Below are 18,562 nucleotides of genomic sequence, written 5' to 3' on the forward strand. Positions count from 1 at the left end.
TTGTTTTATTTCAGACCACACTGCAGCACAGCCACCCTCATTGTTCCCCGTCACTATTTATTTTCATACAGCAGTACTTCAGCAGTGACAAAAACAGCTGTGACAAGATCCTCTCCAGCGCCTCAAAGCCGCTCTCCAAATTAAATACAACCAAAGCTGTGTTGTAGTAAGAAATATTACCTGTCATCAAAAAAACCTGTATAGAGTCCGGTTGCCACAACAGCTTCAGAAACTCATAAAAACCTCAAAGTTCAATCTACACATCTCAAACAAGCTGTGTAGGAAAAGAAGCTTGGAAGAGCTATTTCGCCACATCTCCCCAATATTTGGCCAATCCAAACACTTAAAGGTCAGCAAGATGGTATCTCCTCACTATCCCGTCTCTGCAGCATGTGTAAATTTGCTTCTCCCAAGAAGCCACCTGAAAAAGAAGGGGAGGGGGAAAAACATCATTTAAGCACAGTATTTCCCAAGCGAGAGCTGAAAGTAAAATTCTCAGGGATCAGTTTTCCTTTTGGACCACTACAGAGGGAACGGTAGGCAGCGAAGTGATCCCTGAAACAGCATTAGCAAGTTTCAAAGGACACTTTAAGGTTTCACCAGGAGCTTATGGATCAGTTAAGCACTCACACAAGTATCCTTCTGTTAGATGCGAAAGGCAAAATTACTTTTATCACAATTTTCCTGTGTTTTGGCTCACATGAAGGAGCTGTGCAGGTCAAATGTCAGGCAAAGCTCAGCATTATCCTTGGGGGTTTGTGATGGCAGGGAGAGAGGGACTGGACCAGATTAAAAACAAAAGCTGATTTCCACCAGTGCCACCAGGTTGAGAGCCCAGGGAATTCAGGCCACGCTCCCCAACCCATGTAGGCACAGCAGGGCACCTGGAAACACAACAGCAAAGCAAATGTTCTGGTCTCAAGTCACCAGCGGACAATAGAAGACAGGCAGCACTGTGCAGCCAGCTGCTGCTTTTACCCTGATGATCCTCTGACCACAATTAATTCACAGTTCTTCAGCGAAACACAGTTCTGTCAGAGCTACCTAACAACCAAGCCATTCCACCGCTTCAGTTTTGCTCCTGCATGATGGAGATAACAGCAGCGTCTACCACAGAAGACTTGTTTATGCAAAATATTAAGATTATTCAGCCAGAAAAAAACCCAACCTTAAAAGCCAATGTTGTGCAGGCTGCCAAAACCTGACATAAAGGCAGCTGCCTGCTACCTGGCATCACCTTTCCCTACACCCTTTATCTTGGGCAATACACTGTAGTCCTTACCTTGTACACAGGGTCACAGTCAGCTTCTGTGAGATCAAGGACGTAATCAAGGTCTTGCTGAATGACAAAGCAGGTTCCATCACCTACAAAAGCAGAAGAACAAACAAGGAAGGAACACTGGCCAGTTACTGAAATAAGCCATATTTCTAATTACTAACAGACACTAACAGGTCCATTGGGAATGCTGGACCACAGGGTATGGACCCCCCAAGGAAAACATGCTGTGAGGGTGTCAGAAATGAGAAAAGGCTCCAACAGTGGAGATGCACCTTGGGGCCTTGTTTTGGAGGAACACAAGGGAGGTGGCAGTTGGAAATCACAAGGCAAAATGCAGCCATGTGATACAGCTCCTACTACATCACCTATGTCCCCTGGACACCGCCCAGCCCTCCAAGCAAGCAATACCCAAAGAGCACAAAGCTCCTTGATTCACAAAAATCACAGAATGGTCAGGGTTGGAAGGGATGTCTGGAGATCATCCAGTCCAACTCCTCTGCTAAAGCAGGTTCACCCAGAGCTGGTTGCACAGCAACACATCCAGGCAGGTTCTGAATATCACCAGAGAAGGAGAACTCAACAAGCTCCCTGGGTAGCCTGTTCCATAGTTCTGTCACTCCCACAGTAAATAAGTTTTTCCTCATGTTCAGGTGGAACTTCCGTGCTCCAGTTTGTGTCTGTTGCTCCATGTCCTATCACTGGGCACCACTGAGAAGAGCCTGGCCCTGTCCTATTGACACCCACCCTTTAAATATTTATAAGCGTTGATGTGATCCCCTTTGTTTTCTCTTCTCCAGGCTAAATCACTGAGTGCACTCAGTCTTTTCTCATAAGGGAGATCCTTCAGTCCCCTCACCTCCACGGCCTCTACTGGACTCTCTCCAGTAGCTGCCTGTCTTTCCTGAGCTGGGGAGTACAGGATTGGACAGAAATAGATTTGATCACACAATTTCTGCTGGCACAACACAGCACTTGAGTTACCTTGGCTGGCAGCAAATCCATCTCGGTACGGGAGCAGTGAAAGCACTGGTGCTCCCGATCTGTGGACGACCTGGATTGGAGCACTAGAAAAAGAAGCAGTAAGAAGGGATGAGTATTGTGGTCTATAGTCAAGAGCCCAGTTCAGTGTCCAAACACTAAAAGAAGAATGTGAGGTCATGGTTAAGAGATACATGAGAATATCCAGAATACGGGGACCTGATCAGTGGTTTAGCAGCAAACCTTCTGCCTCTAGAAGCAGAAGGAAGTCAGCAATGTTTTTCCCACAGATGATGTCAACAGATGGAAATGGAGGAAAGAGTTAGGTAGCAGGGGAACACCAACACACTTCCACGGATTATAGACAGAGATTATCCTTACAAAGGCCAGACAAAAGCTTGGAGCTCATTGAGCATGAAAGAGTGAGCAGTTTGGTGCCAGACTCCCTAGCCCCAACCCAACAGCACTATCCAGATGCCTCCCTGCTCAAAGCTCATCTTCAGTATTAATAAAAAAAAACTTAGAGCAGCCTCTGCCCTCAGCAACAGCTCAGTTCCAGTCCAATGCTGAAAGAAGGATCAGGGTAAGTGTCAGGATCCTACAAAGGCATTTAAGTCTTACTGGTGAAGGAGAGGAAGGTGCTGTGCTTTTGGTGAGAGGAAATTTTTTGCTGTATATATATATATATAGGTTATATATAACCACACAGGTATTCCTTCATAACACAATACATGAAAATAATGTTTTTATCTATAAATATACATACAAATATATTTATTTTTAAAAGCAATAATCTGTGAGGTAAGATTGCCAAGAGCACTCCAAGTCACAGATCCAGACTGAGAAGCTTTTCAGTAGCTAAGAAACCCACACAGAGCTTATACTTTCAGGAGGCGTTTTCCAGAGAACATCCCATCAGATCACCAAGATGAGCAAGAGTAACCTTCCCAATAAAACAAACATCCACAGGAAGTCTGTGAGGTCACAGTGCCATGGCTTGGCCTCTATCTACCCTTTAGAAGGCACATTGTCTGGCAGCACCCTCAATCTGTCTCGCTTTCCCAGACAAACCACTAGTTGTCCATCAAACACTTACAACCCCAGGTACTGACTCACTTTGTGTTTCTCACATCCAGCTGGTATATGTTCCCATCTTGAGTCCCTGCTAGGATATAGGTACTGGAGAGGAATGTGCAGCAGTTAAACGCATCAGATCCATCAAAGAGGAACACCTGAGAACACAGAACAAATGCAAGGGTCAGAGCCTTCAAAGATGAGGAGACATCCAGGAGAAGGAAGTACTAATTTATTTAGAAGTCAGCACGGCCTCTCCTACGAGTCACTGCACAAACTGGCAAAGCCAGAGCTCAGCCAAAAACCCCTCAGCTCTGCTCCAAGACATGCAGGAGAACAGTGCTCCAGGATCAGTCTCACCAAGTCAGCAGAGACAGTGCAATCAGTGAATGCTCCTGGGCCTCCTTTGGAGAAAGGATGTGCCACAGAGCGACAGACAAACCAATGCTGAGCTCAGATTAATCTTCAGACACCCACGGAGCAGCGAGACCAAATCTGCATGGCAGGCTGGCAAAGATAACTCCTTTCTCCCAGAGTCACAGCCATTGTTACAGAGTCTGCGAGCTTTTTCCAGCTGAGCCCTTGCCATTCCACTGACCAGCCTTGGCAAGCATATCTGTTCCAACGAAATTTTATTCACCACGAACACCACAACTCGTTCAATCTGCTACATCATTGGGAGCTCCTGTCCTACTGCCCAGGAAGGTCCTGATAAGATTTTCGGTACCCAGGATCTACCAACACCATCACCTTTTGCCAAGAGAAGAGAGATGTTCTGGTGACTATTAGTACTTAAAACACTCATCAGAATAAACAGTAACTTTACACCTCAGTTGCACGAGGCAGTCTGCAGTCCCAACATTCACGATGACATCTACCGGCCACTGTTTAAACAGTCTTCCCCATAGCTGCGTTAAACTAGCAAGCAATTCTTACTCAACTCCCCACACAGAAATCTGGCCAGTAGGAAGAGAAGAAAAGCATCCCTTCATGGTACCAGGTTTTAGTCTCTCCTCCACGGAACACATATGGGGGAGAACGCTGCAGTGTAGGACCTCAGCCAAGGGCAGGCAGATCAGCTCTTCCCTGCCTCCAGCCTGGTTCTGTCCCTCTCTGCACTACACAGTGAACCTCACCGGGGAACAGAAGAACAAGATTAACATCAACCAGTTCATTCATCTAGGTTAGTTTTACCCTGGCTCAATTCCTCAGCCACGTGAATGGCACCTTAAAAACTCAGGAGTCGGTGCAGCAGCAATGGAAACAAAGGGACTGGGGCCCCCGAACTGATTTTATAGCAGAATTTCTGAGCACTCTCCCAGGCAAGAACTTCCGATAGTCTCAGAAGCCTTACCAGCTGCCTGCTCTGTAGTCCCACTCCTTGAAGCTTCTTGTCTTCTCGAGCCAGCAGCAGGATTTTCCCTTCTGTCCCAATCTCACGCTCACCTGACAAAAGGAAAATAGTTAATTCCAGCAGTGGCTATACAACAAATCTTGATGATACCAACACCTGACAGTTTGGATCAACCCTGCTGAACCTACAGCAATATTCCTCCAGACCCTAAGACACCTGCAAGATGGGCCAGAAAACAAGGTGACCCCAGCCTTAACCACTCAAATTGCTTGATATGGCTCAATTTCTCCTCGGGACTGCAGTGCTGTGTTCTGGTGATCCTAGCTACTTTCAATACAGATACAAGCGCACAGAGCAACAAGCCACATGCTCAGGATTATTGTTGACAAGCCTAAGCAGTTTGGGACCGGGGAATGAAGATGAAATTTCTGAGAGAGATCCTTACTGGGAGCTTCTTCAGGCATGCCCAGGTTCAGCGAGTTGTCAGCAGTGCCAACAGCAATGCCGTTTACAGGAGAGCCACAGTCAGCGATCACACCCAGACAGGCAGATTTTCCACAGTCCCAGAGACGGGCAGTGCCATCCCTAGAGCAGGAAAGGACATTTCTTCCCCGATCCACAATGGCAGTGTCCAAAATACCTACATCAAAGTAAAGGCTATGTTCAGACAGACAGCACAGAAGGCAGGTAGACAAAGTATTGCATTTCCCAAAGCAAACTCAACTACAAGCCCCAGGCCGCTGTCCCCAGAGTGCCAGTTGTCACACACAGCCCAGTTGGGCGGGGTGCAAAGTGGGGCAGGGAGCTGTGGCATCTAGAGGGGCGTATGTGGAACGCAGCAGCTCCCAGCAAACCACACATCAGTTTGAGTCACTACCCAGCACAAACACCAGGTACTACAAATAAAATCATTGGTGACAGCTCACCTCAGACTGAGCTGATATCACAGCTGCTACTGAGTTTCTACCTTCATAATTAACCTCCAACTTGGGCAGAAGATAGCCTGGCCCGGCACTCTTAGTACATTGCCTACTCCAGCTCTGGATAATCCTCAAAGCTGGGTGGGGCGAGCAGCATACACATTATCCAGCTACAGCAACACCAAAAAAGCAGTCTTTGCAGCTGCTAACAGTCCCTAAATACTTCATTTTGCTGTGGGATGTTGAGTCTAGATCTGAAAAATGACACAGTGTTTTTTTGGAAAGGAACAGTCAGATGATTCGAAGATTTAATTGACACTTTGCCTACAGAAGCATTCATTAAACATGACAAGATCAAATAGCAGGACAAGCCAAGCACATTTGTCTGCAACAGTTTGAGCTGGAGTGAATAGCACTAAAATAAACTGAATAAAACTTCAGAGCTATCGGGAGCCAGTATCACCATTCTGACGAAAGTTCTGTTACATCTCCTGCCACATTTTGTTTACAGGGCATTTGCAGCAAAGAATTTTGAATCCACACAAACAGATCACAAGGAAACAATGGCAGGTTTTGTGCACAACAAGCTTTTGAGTTAACCAAGTTCTGGGCAGCCAGAGACAGGGCTTATTAACCTTTTCAATAAAGCCCTTGCACCTTGTGAGACAGGGAAAACGATAGCCTGTGCAGAGCTGTGTTAGTTACACATGGAGATTATAATTAGAGGCAGGGTTTTGGGCATCTGATGCCACATACACAACTCACTTGTACTTGCTCAAAATCACCCAAGCATTGAAGTTGATGTCCCTTAGGAAAAAAACATCTGCCACAAGATAGCACCACTGGTCACTATGCTTTGGGCCACACGTAAATAGGAGTAAAACAGGAGCCTGCTTAAACATTACATATAAATCCATCCTGGTTTTGAATGAGTGGTGCTGGAAACAGAATCTTCTATCCAAAAGTTAGCAGGCTCTGTCCAGAAGCTTTCTTTGATTACAGCTCTTATGAGCCTTTCTGGCTAGCTCATTTTTCATCCCTTGAAGTTCTTCCCTGGGACTGAGACAGTGTCAGTTGAAGGAGTTTGTAGCATAGACCCTGAATGCAAGAACAGCATTGACCTTACTGCATAAGATGGCCAGTGCGCTCTTTACATAAGGGCACAAGGAGGGTGAGGAATTCACTCTTCAGTGGCAAGACTATCAGCAGGGCCAGAGCTAAACATCTGCCCACAGTACAAGGGTGAACAAGCTTATTTAAGTAATTATTTTTTAAGAATGGCTCGAGTATCATTGCAGCTGCTCTTGCTGCGCCCTTCTCACTTTTAACAGCACGCATCCTCAAGGCAGGTAACTGCCTGTCTGAGTTCTGCGAATCCATTATAAACTGCTATATGCTTTTCTGGGCAAGGGGAAAAAATAAACAAAAAGGAAGAGGCTCTGGAGCAAATGAAGGTGAGCAGGATGATCTGGGTGCAGGCAAGAAGCATTCCCAGTGCAGGCAGCAAGGCTACTGAATGCAGGTCAGAGCTTTGGAGAGCTGAGACTGCATTGGAGGAGCACAACACCCTCTGCCTCCACCTCTGCCACTTGCAACAGGCTAATGGGCTGCATCCTCCCTCTTTTTAGCTTCATTAATGAATAAAACACAGGCTGGGGAGAGAAACAGTTTCATCTGTCCAATACAACAACTACTCATCTTTGTATTCAACTTCTGGGAGCTTGAAAAAGATGCTTCGGACATGCAATTAAAAGGCACGGCACAAAGGGCAGCAGGCTGGTGACTGAACATTAGCCCTCGGGTGCAAGGCAATTATACATGCAGCAGATCGAAGATTTTAAAGGCTAAGTACTCTGTACCTCCTTTGTGACCTTTAAATGTTACTACGCAGCTGGCATCTTCTGCTGACCAGATCTTTAGCTGAGCATCCATTCCCCCACTCAGAACCACGAGGCCCGATGGGAAAAACCTGCAACAATTCACATCATACACATGGCCTTCCAATAGTCTCTGGAAAAACAAAGAACTACATGCTAGTTCCATTGTTATCACCCTTACGCCAAACAATTTTTGAGCTATGACACTGGAGAATTTGGTGTTCCCATGTAGGCAGAGGATTAAGCTCAAATCCTCTGGGTTTGTGTTCCTGTGATGAACTCCTCTGAATGTGAGGCAGTGAGAGCTAACAGGTACACTTTGGGCTGCCTTCTGCCATCTGAGTAGCTAATTACATAGCTAAGGATACTACATGTGTTTCTAATTTGTTAAATGTCTTTTTTACTTTATCAAAAAAGCAGCTGACAGGTCAAGCTCCACAAGAAACCCCTTAACTGGGAAGACATCTAGCCTTAACTGGGAAGACATCTAGTTAATCCACCACAGGCAGCCATCTTTTTCCCTCATCTCTTCTCTACTGCAGAAATTCAGTGCTTGTACCACACAGGTTAGGAGCTGTCAGTTCCTTTCTGCACTCTAGCTGTCACTCATAACTATCCTTTCTCATTTTCACTCTGGGTCTCTTCTCTGGATTGCCAAGCATAATTTCCTTTGGGAAAAGTCATGCTTTCCAACAGATTTGACGTCAAACCTCCAAGATGTCAAATTTCAACTAGCTTTTCATTCAGAAGCCAGACTCTTGCCTGCCCTGGACCACACCATGTGCATAGCCTGACCAAAGTCATGGCCAAAAATGTCACAGACAACACCAAAGCTAGAAGCTCTTACTCTTATTTCTCCATTTGCAGCCTGCCAGATTTTCATGGTCCCATCTGTGCTGGTAGACACACCAAGCCCTCCACCGCTGGAAATATCAAGGCAGGTAATCTGCAAGAGGGTAAAAAACACCAAATATTAGCTTTATATGGTGCTGTATATAGTTATTTCTGCTCAAGAGCCCAGCTCTGTACTGGAGGAGGCCTGCTAAGTACTTCATTCAGTGCTACTATCTCCCCAAGACACACTCTTGGACTCATTTAGAACACCCAAAAGAGCTTTAATACTCCTAGTTAAACACTTTCAGCCTGATAATATCCTAACATTTAAGCAAGGACTTCACAGGCTTTCTCACCTCACCCTCTCAATATGTTTTATGAGATACTAAGACCTTAAGAAATCAAAAAACAAGCAGAACCTGAAGAGCAGAGGTTTTTTTCCCTAGAGGACAAGGGCAGCATAAAAAGAAAAAAATGAGAATTATGTTTACACAGAACACTGCATTCATCCTTCAAGAGCAAGCTGCTGATCTGGGCTAACCCACAGCCAGAGCTCAGATGAGTTGGGTGACTAGAACCTGGCACAAAGCACCCTGGATTTCCTATTAATTGCCACCAAACTTGACAGAGAAATTGTTATTCTCTGTCTGTGATTCTGCACAGACCTGCAAAGCAGGGACAAAAGAAATGCTGAGTCAGAAGCCTGCACAGACAGCAGTTGTATTTCAAGTTTACCCCAGGTGAAGCAGAAATCTGGATTTTTCTAGCAACTCCAGTATACAAATAAGAAATTGAGCCAAGCTGTTCCCCACTACCTTGAAATAACCAGCCAGCTTGAGCCCACAAGACACTGAGATATTTATGAAGAAAACAACACAGACTAAACTTTCTGCAATGCTAACTCAAAACTAGTTCCTTATGCAGGCAGACTCACTCCTTACAGACTGTCACATGAAGTTAAACTGCCTGCTTTGCAAAAACTCTGGGAGAGCTGGATACTTTCAAAGACAGCAGATGTTGATCTTGCATTCTTGCAAAATGCCAGACTTTCCCCTGATGCCAGACATTATTGCTGTCTTTTTAGTTGTGGACAAACACAACTGGACTAGATGCTCATTGTAAGTCTCTGAAATACCCTATTCTAAAATAACTTCAGATAACAAGTGTTCTAGCCTTTAGTGCAACGATTACATCTCATAAGAGACAGATATTTCCAATACAGATTGCAGCAAAACTAAACAGACTGAAAAAACAACTGTACAAATGTTTTTAGAACAAAGGTTAACACTGGTGTTGCATCCTGAAAAAAGCAATAAACCTATCACAGATAAGTAGCTGAACTGCTGCCTTGTCTTGCAAGATACAGACACCAGAGTCATGCTGAATTACCTCCAAAAGCTTCTTAATAATTGCACTTGCACTCTGTGGATTAGAAGAAAACACTACAGTGGTAAAATTCACTCACAGGAATGAGAAACGCAGAGTCACCATGAGAAATGCAGATCACAGTTCCGTCACCACTCCAACCCACCCCCCACCACAATGAAGCACAGGTTTCTGGTCTTAATTCGCACAGTCCCTCAGTGCGCTTGCAGGTCCCAACCTCCTGGTCAGGTTTGTAAGGGATGAGGCTGCTCATCTTCATCCCAAGCTTCATACTAAGTGCTTTTCTGAATCCTTAACTGTTCTCAGACAGGACTGGGCTCTGGCAATCCTCTTGCACTGCCTTAGCGAGCAGCCAGCCTAAAGAGACAGTCGGATTTACTATTCTGTTCACAGGAAAATCCAAAGATACAAGGAACCTGAGACCTTGCCAAGATGACATCTAGAGGCTTGAGATTTAAGGATGATGCCTTAAGGCAGACCAAGTACCTAACAGAGCTGCATCAACCTCCAGGTGTTTCCAGATGTTAAGGAAGACATGCTACGGCATCCTATCGCTGCACGCGCATGAGCCAGGGCTTGTGGGGACACGACATACCACACTGCAGTCATAAGTTCTCCTACCCAAGCAAGGGTCAACTAAACTGCTCTCCTGAAAAGCTCCAATAGCTCAAATCACAGCTAATTTTAACAGGGTGCAAGATCAATACTCAACCTCCGTTTGGAAAAAAAAAAAAAAAGAGGAATTAAAACAGGAATTAGAAGATTTAAATAAGAGCACAAGCTAACGGTTTAGCCATTAAGCCTACTTAACAGCCATTAAGTACTTTTACTTACATACTGGTTATGCAAGAAATAAGTTAGTAAGATGAGTGGTATTTTATGTAACAAACTGATCTGTGGTAATTTGCAACCTAGTTAAAAAAAGAAGCTCATGAAGGTATCAGAAGGTTTCCATTTTCTATCAGAAATGATGTGCCCAGCAGGACCAGGGAAGAGACTCTGCCCCTGTACTCTGCAAAGGTGAGGCTGCACTCGAATCCTGTGTTCAGTTTTGGGCCCCTCACTAGAAGAAAGGCATTGAGGTCCTGGAGCATGTCCAAGAGAAGAGCAACGAAGCTTGTGAAAGGGATGAAGAACAAGTCTTATGAGGAGCAGCTGAATGAACTGGGGTTGTTTAGCCTTCAGAAGAGGAAGCTGAGGGAAGGCTTTATTGCTCTCTACAGCTACCTGAAATGAGGTTGCAGAGAGGTGGGTGTTGGTCTCTTCTCCCAAGTGACAGGTGATAGGACAAGGGGGAATGGCCTCAAGCTGCATCAGGGGAAGTTTAGATTGGACATTAGGAAAAATTTCTTCACCAGAAAGGTCATCAGGCACTGGAAAAGGCTGCCCAGAGAGGTGGTTGAGTCACCATTCCCAGAGGTATCTAAAAGGCAGGCAGATGAGGTGCTTGGGGACATAATTTATAGACAGGTACGACTGGAGTTAATGACGTCAAAGGTCTTTTCCAACCTAGTGATTCTATGATTCTAAGGTCACTCATGCAAGAGTGAAAAGCCTCACTGACATCTGACATATCCCCAGATTTTCAGGAGGGCTAGGTAAACAGGCAAGGCCAAGCACAGGTGCTGAGAACAAGAGGCAGCAGGTAAAAAGGATAACTGGAGCTTAGTCCACACTGGCTTTAAACTCATCTACATATTAATAGATATTGCTTCCAATGCTTTCCAGAGGAGATGTGCAGTGCAGCTGTAACCCATCACACGCATTTGACAGCAGACTGAACACTTAGGCCTGCATTTCTATTTTCCTATGCTTTGAATGTTGATTGCGTTTACCACACAAAAGGGCAGCTGGGGACTCTTAAGCAGCACAAAGCTCAGAGATGCAATTCACCTCTCTTTCCAGAGCTGCCTCACTGCCAAGCTCCGTCTCTCAGCAGAGCCTCATTTCCTCTTAAAACAGCCAGAGAGATGCAGAATTGCCTTTATGTCAAAACGCACCTTGATTTATACTGCTTTTGAGCTTCACTGACAAAGGCTAACGTCTCAGCTTTTCAGCACACTTTACTGTCACAACAATTTACTCACTAAATCATGAGACAAGTGTACTAAAACATCCCCAGGAGCCTTCAGAGGACTCCCTTCAGAGCAGGCAGGCTGTACCTGCAGGCTACATACTTCCTAGTTTCTTGGATCATTTCCACACAGGGTTACGTGTTCACCAGAACACAGATTACCTTCCAGCAAAGCCAAGTTATGGGCTTCTCTTCAACAAAGAAATGAAATTTCAGGTTAGAGTCAGCCTTTCTGTTCAGGGAGAAGCTGTACTTGCTACACCTCAAGACTGATGGGGGTGCAATAAGAAAGAAAATAATGCAGCAAAATGAACAGGATTGCTTTTAAGTATGAAAGAAGTTCATGCAATTATTTTATCTTTAAACACAAACTGGGCCTTGCTGGCCTCTGAATTTCCACCAGGTCAGGATGAATTTGTGCAACACTCAATTCCCAGTCCCACAAACACAAAACAATACAGCAAATATCAAAGACAGACAACTTCTTTACATGGGAGCAGAGTCACTGCAAACCGGGGACAGATTTGAGCCAGAGACAAAAAGCTCAGTGCCTGGAACATCTTACTTTTATTTTGGTTTCTGACACACTAATTCACACATCTTATTCTTTTACATGAAGGGTCCTGAAGAGAACAGAAATCAGATCGCTTGCAAGAAAGTATTCTAAAGAATTTTAGAGATTAATTTTGAGGGAAATTTAACCACAATCAAGTCGCCCAAGCTCCTAGGATCTGATCATTCTATTACCTAATTCACACAGAAAGTCGTGCTGCAGGCTGCCCCTTAGAATGAGCACACAACAGTCAGAGACACATTGTGAAAGTTCACGGTCGCCTCCAGCTATTTCCCACTTACTTTGCAAGATTACTTACGCTTTTCTGATGAATTCTAGAAAAAGTTGTGTACGGTGCCAGGAACTTTGTGGACACATTTTCATGAGGACAAGAAATGACAATGCTTTTCTAGAAAAGGAAAGAGAGGAGATAAAGAATTAGAAGTGCTGTTAGTCCTACTGAAACACAGAGGCTGCCAAGGTAGAACTACAATCTGGGTGTGGTCTCCCATAGCCTGAAGGCCAATGCAAGGCACAGCACTGGGATAAGCTCCTTATGCCTCCTTAAGATACAGACCACGGGTGGCAAGGGATGGCCGCAATGGCCTGGCCAGCCATGACACAGCCTCAGCCCAACTCTGGGATGCTATGGACCAGCTCCAGGGCGCTGAGCGGCAGGGAGGCCCAGGATAGTTGTCATTCAGAAACATGCAGGGTATTGGGTGTCAGCTTTAGGCCGCTATTTTGACTTGCATAAGAGTATCATCCCTTCATGCGTGGAAGGCAGTTTCCAGGCCCCACTCTCTGCGAGCCTTGGCACCTTGGTGACTTCCCCAACCACGAAGCCCTCGGAGGCAGCGATGTCAGGGACGCCCTCGGTGCTGAGCCCGCGGCGGGTCAGGCTGCCATAGAGGGTCGGCTTCCCTGTGAGGAGAGAGCCATCAGCTCGGGTGTTCCTCAGACACTAGATCCCCTCTCAGCTCACCTTTCCCTCACCCCTCTTAACCCACGGGGACCCCCCAACTTCCCCCACCCTCTCCTAATGCACAGCCTCCTGCTCCCTAATTCCCTCATCTCTTCCCTCAACTTCTCCTGATCCATTCACATCCCTGTCCAAGTTGCTCACCCTGCCCTAATCTACAGGGTCCCTGCTAAACTCCCTCAACACCTCCTCACCCACAAGGTGCCCCCAACCTCTCTTCATGCCCTCCTCACCCACAGCCCGTCCTACCCCCACCTCATCCACAGCCCCTGCCAGCCTCCCTCACCCCCTCCTCACCCACAGGACCGTCCCCAATCTCCCTCCCTCACCCCTTCCTCACCCAGAGAGCATTCCCCCCCCAGCTTTCCACTCTCTCTTACCTTCCCTCCAATTCCTTAGCCCGCACCAAGTCCCTCACACTCCCCTAAACCCCCTCAACCCCTCCTCACCCACAGCCCTTACCCGCACCTACATCTCAAAACCTCCCTCTCCCCTCCCTAACCCTGAGAACTTCTCTCAACCTTCCTCACTCTCTCCTCACCCAGAGGGCACCCCCAAGCTCCCTCATTCCCTCCGCACTTACAGGGCACCCCCAATCTCTCCCATTCCCTCCTCGCCCACAGGGACTCTCCCCTCCAAACTCCTCTCATTCCCTCCTCACCCACAAGGACCCTGCACAAACTCCCTCAGCCTCTCCTCTCCCATAGGTACCCTCCCCACCCAACCACCCTCCCTCTCACAGTGACGCCCCCCAACCTCCTCGCCTTCTGCTCACCCACAGGCCCCCCCGAACCTCCCCCACACCTTCCTCACCCCCAGGAACCTCACCCCTCCTCGCCCAGAGGGAACCTCCCCAACATCTGAGGACTGGGAGAAGGTGAGGGAAGTTGGGTTAGGGAGATTATGGAGTGGGGTTGTGGGTGAGGAGGGGCTCAGAGGAGTTGAGGAGTCTCCCTCTGGGCGCCGTCCCGCTCCCCCGCCCCTGCCCCAGCTTCGCCTCGCACCCCAGCGCTCACCCGGGCTGCGGCAGCTCAGCCAGGCCTCCCCCTCGTCCCTCCTGCGGGGATAAAGCGCGGCGGTGAGCGCGGGGCGAAGCTGGGGCAGGGGCGGGGGAGCGGGACGGCCATACCCACCTCAGCGCTTGGCTCCAATCGCTCTGGATGCGCAGCGTCGCCGCCATCTTCCCAGGGCACTTCCGCCTTCCTGCCTTCCCAACAGCCCCTGCGGGACGAAAGCGGAAGCCTCTCGCCAATGAGCGCGTCTTCCGAGCCGCGCCCCGCCCCACCCGGAAAGCCCGACCCGCCAGCCTTAAAGGGGCCGCGACGCGCTGTAGGGTGTTTGGGGTCTGTTGGGTGTGTGTGGTGCGGTGTATGAAGGTTGTTGGGCTCGTGGGAGTGCGGTGTCTGGGGGGTGCTGGGTACCTGTAGGTGGGGTTACGGCGCATGGTGGTTGTTGGGCGTCCATGGTTGGGGGTGCTGTGTGTAGAGATGCTGAGCACACCCAGGTGCTGGTGTAGCGTGGAGCGTGGGTAGTGTTTGGCGCTCGTGGATGGGGGTGTGATGCCTGGAGGGTGCTGGGTTCCTATGGGAAGGAGCATGGTCCATGGGAGGTGCTGGGCACCCATGGGTTGGGTGCTGTGCGTGGGGATGCTGAGCACACACAGGTGCTGGTGTGGTGCCTGAGGGCTCCTGGGCTCCCATGAGTGAAGTTGTGGTGTATGGAGGTTGTTGGGCACCCCATGGGTGGGGGTCGCTGTGCATGGAGATGGTGAGCACGCACAAATCCTGGTGTGGTGCCTGGGGCGTGCTGGGCACCCATGGGTGGGCGTGAAGTGCCTGGGGGGTGCTGGACACCTGTGGGCAGGGGTACAGCACATGGGGAGGTGCTGGGCACCCATAGGTGGGGGTGCAGTGCACGGGGAGTGCTGAGCATTCGCAGATGCTCGTGTGGTGTCTGAGTAGTGCTGAGCACCCATGGGTGGGGATGCGGTGCATGGGGATGCTGAGCACGAACAGGTGGGATGATGGTGCATGGGGGGGGTGTTGGGCACCCATGGGCACAAGAGCAGTGCCTGGGGGCTTCTGGGCTCTCATGGGTAGGATTATGGTGCATGGAGATTGTTGGGCACCTATAAGTGGGAGTGCGGAGCCTGAGAGCTGCTGGGCACCCATAGGTGGGGTTGTGGTGTATGGAGGCTGTTGGGCTCCCATGGGTGGGGGTGCGGTGCATAGGAAGTGTTGGGCACCCATGGGTGGGGGTGTGGTGCATGGCAATGCTGAGAATGCAGAGGGGGACAGTGCATAGGGGATGCTGGGCACCCATGGATGGGGTGCAGTGCCTGTGGGCTCCTGAGCACCTGTGGGTGGGATTATGGTTCATGGAGGTTGTTAGGCAACCATGGGTGGGGTACAGTGCATGGGGGTGCTGGGAGTCCATGTGGGAGTGGGGGGTCTGCATGTGGGGTGTGCTGATGGAGCTTATGAGGGCACTCATGGGGGCATGGAGGGTTCTGGGCGCCCACAGAAGTGTGGAAGAGATTGCAGAGGGCACTGGCTACCCTGTGGGGTGTCTCCAAAAAGAGGAAGGCAGCTCCCTGACGCCTGTTGCCTCCCTCTAGCCCAGCTCAGCAATGGAAAGACCTGGACATGCCAGGAGTCGTCCATTGTTGGAGGAAGATGAGGAGGGGGAGGACCCGGTGGATGCCATGATCTCGCGGACAGGCTGCATGGCGCAGCACCGGGAGCTGCAAGAGTGTATGGCAGCACAGCAGGACTGGCGGCACTGCCAGCCCCAGGTCCGGGCTTTTGGCGAGTGCATGGCCCGGCGGCAGCGTGCTGAGGGGCTGCGCCAGGCAGCTGGATCACACCAAGCATCCAGCTCACAACAAGGCCATCCCTCGCCTACTGGGAACTGAAATCACCAGGGCCCCCGCTGCCAGCCAGCCCACCAGCAGCACCCCAAGAACACAGTGACTGTGCCACGTGACTCTTTTGTCTAATTTTTATTCAAGCAGATAATGTACCGGGTACATCCGCACTATATTGTTGGGAAATTAAATCCGGTGTTTTTCATCATCCTGGTCAAGGTACTCGTCTCGGTCTGTGCTACCAGGGATATCTGGGAGCTTGGAGAGGATGGTTGTAGGGTCAGATGAGAATTTACAGACCAAAATGTCCCAAACAAGGAGCATTCACAGCACCCAGGCTGGGTATGACAGCCCTGTTGTGGATTTCCACTCTGTGTCCTTCCCTGCACCATACTAGAGCTTTTCCCAGCAGTGATAACCTCCTGTGCCATGGGACACAACTTTCATGAGGATTTATCTCTGGGAAGCCACACAAGCATTCGGTATGAGAGGAAAGGGCCCTCATTAGGAGATATGCTCACCTGAATGCTGCCTCCTAGGAAATAAGCTGTGAAAAAGAAAATAAAACAGCTTTTTGTGGGCTGGCAAGGGAAGGGTGCCTGTGGATTTTGCCAAAGGAAGATTTCCAGGCTGTGTTGCTGTTGGAAAATGTTAATTTAGCTGAAGAGTTAGAGTTTAATTAAGTAAGACTAGAATTATAGGTTATGTAGATTGTATTTGGCAATTGATATGTATTGTATTTAGCCTTTAACTTCGTTGATCTTTATAGTTAAGTTTGTGCAGACTTCGTTTGTATCTGTAGACAGTGACAGTTTTCTCACAGACCACATATAACCTTCACAAGTATGATATTAGGGAGTGCTTAGAAAGAATGCACTAACAACCTTATCCGAGCAGAGCCTACGCTTTCACTAACAACCTTATCTGAACATAGTCTACATTTGTGAAGGCCAGAAGCATACCAAGGGCAGTTAACCGAAGATAAAGAAATGCAGGTGTCCACAAATGATGAGACAATTTTCAAATACATATGCATGAAAAATGATGTAATCTGTTGAATATACATTAGATTATGAAACACTTTAGGATTAAATTGCGGACGCGCCGGGATGGTCTCGGAACCTGATTTGGGTATACCCCAGGTTCCCGGGGCCTCGAAATAAAGCACCACATATAACCTACCTGGACTGGTTATGTGTCTGTCTCTACGCTAACAGTTTTGGCGACCCAGGTGGGACTTCGTGGGCATTGCTGAGGCGGCCCGCATCGATCTCGCTCCAGCCGGCACCGAGTGATTCTCGGGGAGCTCCATCGACTGCAGCCGACCTCCGCTGCCCCCGACGGACCTGGGCTATCGGTAAGACACGGTGCTTTATCGGGAATGGTACCAACTTTGTCGGGTCATCTGCCTAATTGGGAATAGTGCTAAATTTTCCTACGGGTCCTGTGCCCAAATCGGAAAGGTACCATATTTTCTGAATCTGTCTGGTAAAAGCCTGCCTGTTAGACGCGGCGAAAGCTACGCTTGGTTGGGCTAGGGAGCTCCGGAGGAAAGCCTAGGCGCCGTCCGTAAGACAGCAGCGAAAGCTCTGCAGGCTCGGCATCAGTGATCTGTTCTGCATTCTCGGTATTAGTGATCTGTTCTGTATTTTCCAGTAATCTGTATTATTTGTTACCCGTATCATTCCTACTCTGTATTATTTGTTTTGCAGGTTCGGCAACAGTGTTCTGATCTTGTATTTTTCAGTAATCTGTATTATTTGTTACGTGGAAGTTCGTTTAGTTTGTTGTTTGGTACTGGTCTGGATTGTTATAAAATGCCACCGATACCTAAGTCATCACCGTTAGGGTGTATTCTGATGCATTGGAAAGAGGGGCAGTTTGGGCAAGAAATGCGGAAAAGGAAATTGGTTGAGTATTGTAATGTATGGTGGACACAGTATGATTTAGAGGGTCAGGTTCGTTGGCCTGAGAATGGAACTTTAGACTATAGTACCATCCTACAATTGATGCAGTTTTGTAGGCATGAGGGCAAATGGGATGAGATACCATATGTAGAACTGTTCCTTATTTTGAGAGGGAAAGAGGAGTGGAAGAAGGCGTGTGGGATAATGGTCGTTAGTACAAAATCGGATGAGCAATGTAAGGGATGTGTGACTGAGAAGAAATGTATGAAATGTCTCGCAGTGGAAAATGTTTTGCAGCATAAGGAGGATGATGATTTTGATTCATTAGTGGCTCCGTCGGCCCCACTAGCCCCCAGAGATACTGGAGTAGAAGGTGATGGGGAGGATGAGGTAGAAATAGAAGAACAGGAGTATTCCACTACCCCAGTATCCCACCGAACACGGCAACGGGATATTCAAGTTAAACAGCAGGCACCCA

General features: G+C 48.2%; 2 protein-coding genes across 5 annotated transcripts; one reads left to right on the plus strand and one right to left on the minus strand.

Annotated features, from left to right (window-relative positions):
* Window positions 1-37: 37 nt before the first annotated feature.
* Window positions 38-14,557, minus strand: PAAF1 (proteasomal ATPase associated factor 1). 2 transcript variants are annotated; one of them, XM_009566404.2, is made up of 12 exons: window positions 14,445-14,544; window positions 14,328-14,368; window positions 13,150-13,253; window positions 12,649-12,738; window positions 8,330-8,428; window positions 7,465-7,615; window positions 5,131-5,325; window positions 4,686-4,777; window positions 3,374-3,489; window positions 2,261-2,343; window positions 1,283-1,365; window positions 38-421 (listed from the first exon to the last, which is right to left on the minus strand). In XM_009566404.2, the coding sequence occupies exons 1-12, from the start codon at window positions 14,489-14,491 to the stop codon at window positions 344-346; spliced, it is 1,179 nt and encodes a 392-aa protein (XP_009564699.2). In that variant the 5' UTR covers window positions 14,492-14,544; the 3' UTR covers window positions 38-343. The 2 variants fall into 2 exon arrangements, with proteins under 2 accessions (XP_009564699.2, XP_053912636.1); XM_054056661.1 differs by lacking the exon at window positions 14,328-14,368 and having other exon boundaries at window positions 12,649-13,253; window positions 14,445-14,557.
* LOC128850969 (cytochrome c oxidase assembly factor 4 homolog, mitochondrial) lies at window positions 14,532-16,657 on the plus strand. 3 transcript variants are annotated; one of them, XM_054056669.1, is made up of 2 exons: window positions 14,532-14,663; window positions 15,929-16,640. In XM_054056669.1, the coding sequence occupies exon 2, from the start codon at window positions 15,941-15,943 to the stop codon at window positions 16,223-16,225; it is 285 nt and encodes a 94-aa protein (XP_053912644.1). In that variant the 5' UTR covers window positions 14,532-14,663; window positions 15,929-15,940; the 3' UTR covers window positions 16,226-16,640. The 3 variants fall into 3 exon arrangements, with proteins under 3 accessions (XP_053912644.1, XP_053912642.1, XP_053912643.1); XM_054056667.1 differs by having other exon boundaries at window positions 14,563-14,640; window positions 15,929-16,657; XM_054056668.1 differs by having other exon boundaries at window positions 14,610-14,687; window positions 15,929-16,654.
* The last annotated feature ends 1,905 nt before the right edge of the window (window positions 16,658-18,562 follow it).

Source organism: Cuculus canorus, chromosome 1 (assembly GCF_017976375.1).
Source record: "Cuculus canorus isolate bCucCan1 chromosome 1, bCucCan1.pri, whole genome shotgun sequence".
Lineage (NCBI taxonomy): Eukaryota > Metazoa > Chordata > Aves > Cuculiformes > Cuculidae > Cuculus > Cuculus canorus.

Excerpts from the sequence above, each read along its gene's own strand:
- PAAF1 (XM_009566404.2), bottom strand. The coding sequence starts at position 14,491 with ATGGCGGCGACGCTGCGCATCCAGAGCGATTGGAGCCAAGCGCTGAG. Across the intron at positions 8,429-12,648 it reads CTAGAATTCATCAGAAAAGC|ATTACCTGCCTTGATATTTC; the intron begins GTAAGTAATCTT and ends ACCCTCTTGCAG. Across the intron at positions 4,778-5,130 it reads CATGCCTGAAGAAGCTCCCA|GTGAGCGTGAGATTGGGACA; the intron begins GTAAGGATCTCT and ends TCCTTTTGTCAG.
- LOC128850969 (XM_054056667.1), top strand. The coding sequence starts at position 14,563 with ATGAGCGCGTCTTCCGAGCCGCGCCCCGCCCCACCCGGAAAGCCCGAC. Across the intron at positions 14,641-15,928 it reads TAAAGGGGCCGCGACGCGCT|CCCAGCTCAGCAATGGAAAG; the intron begins GTAGGGTGTTTG and ends GCCTCCCTCTAG.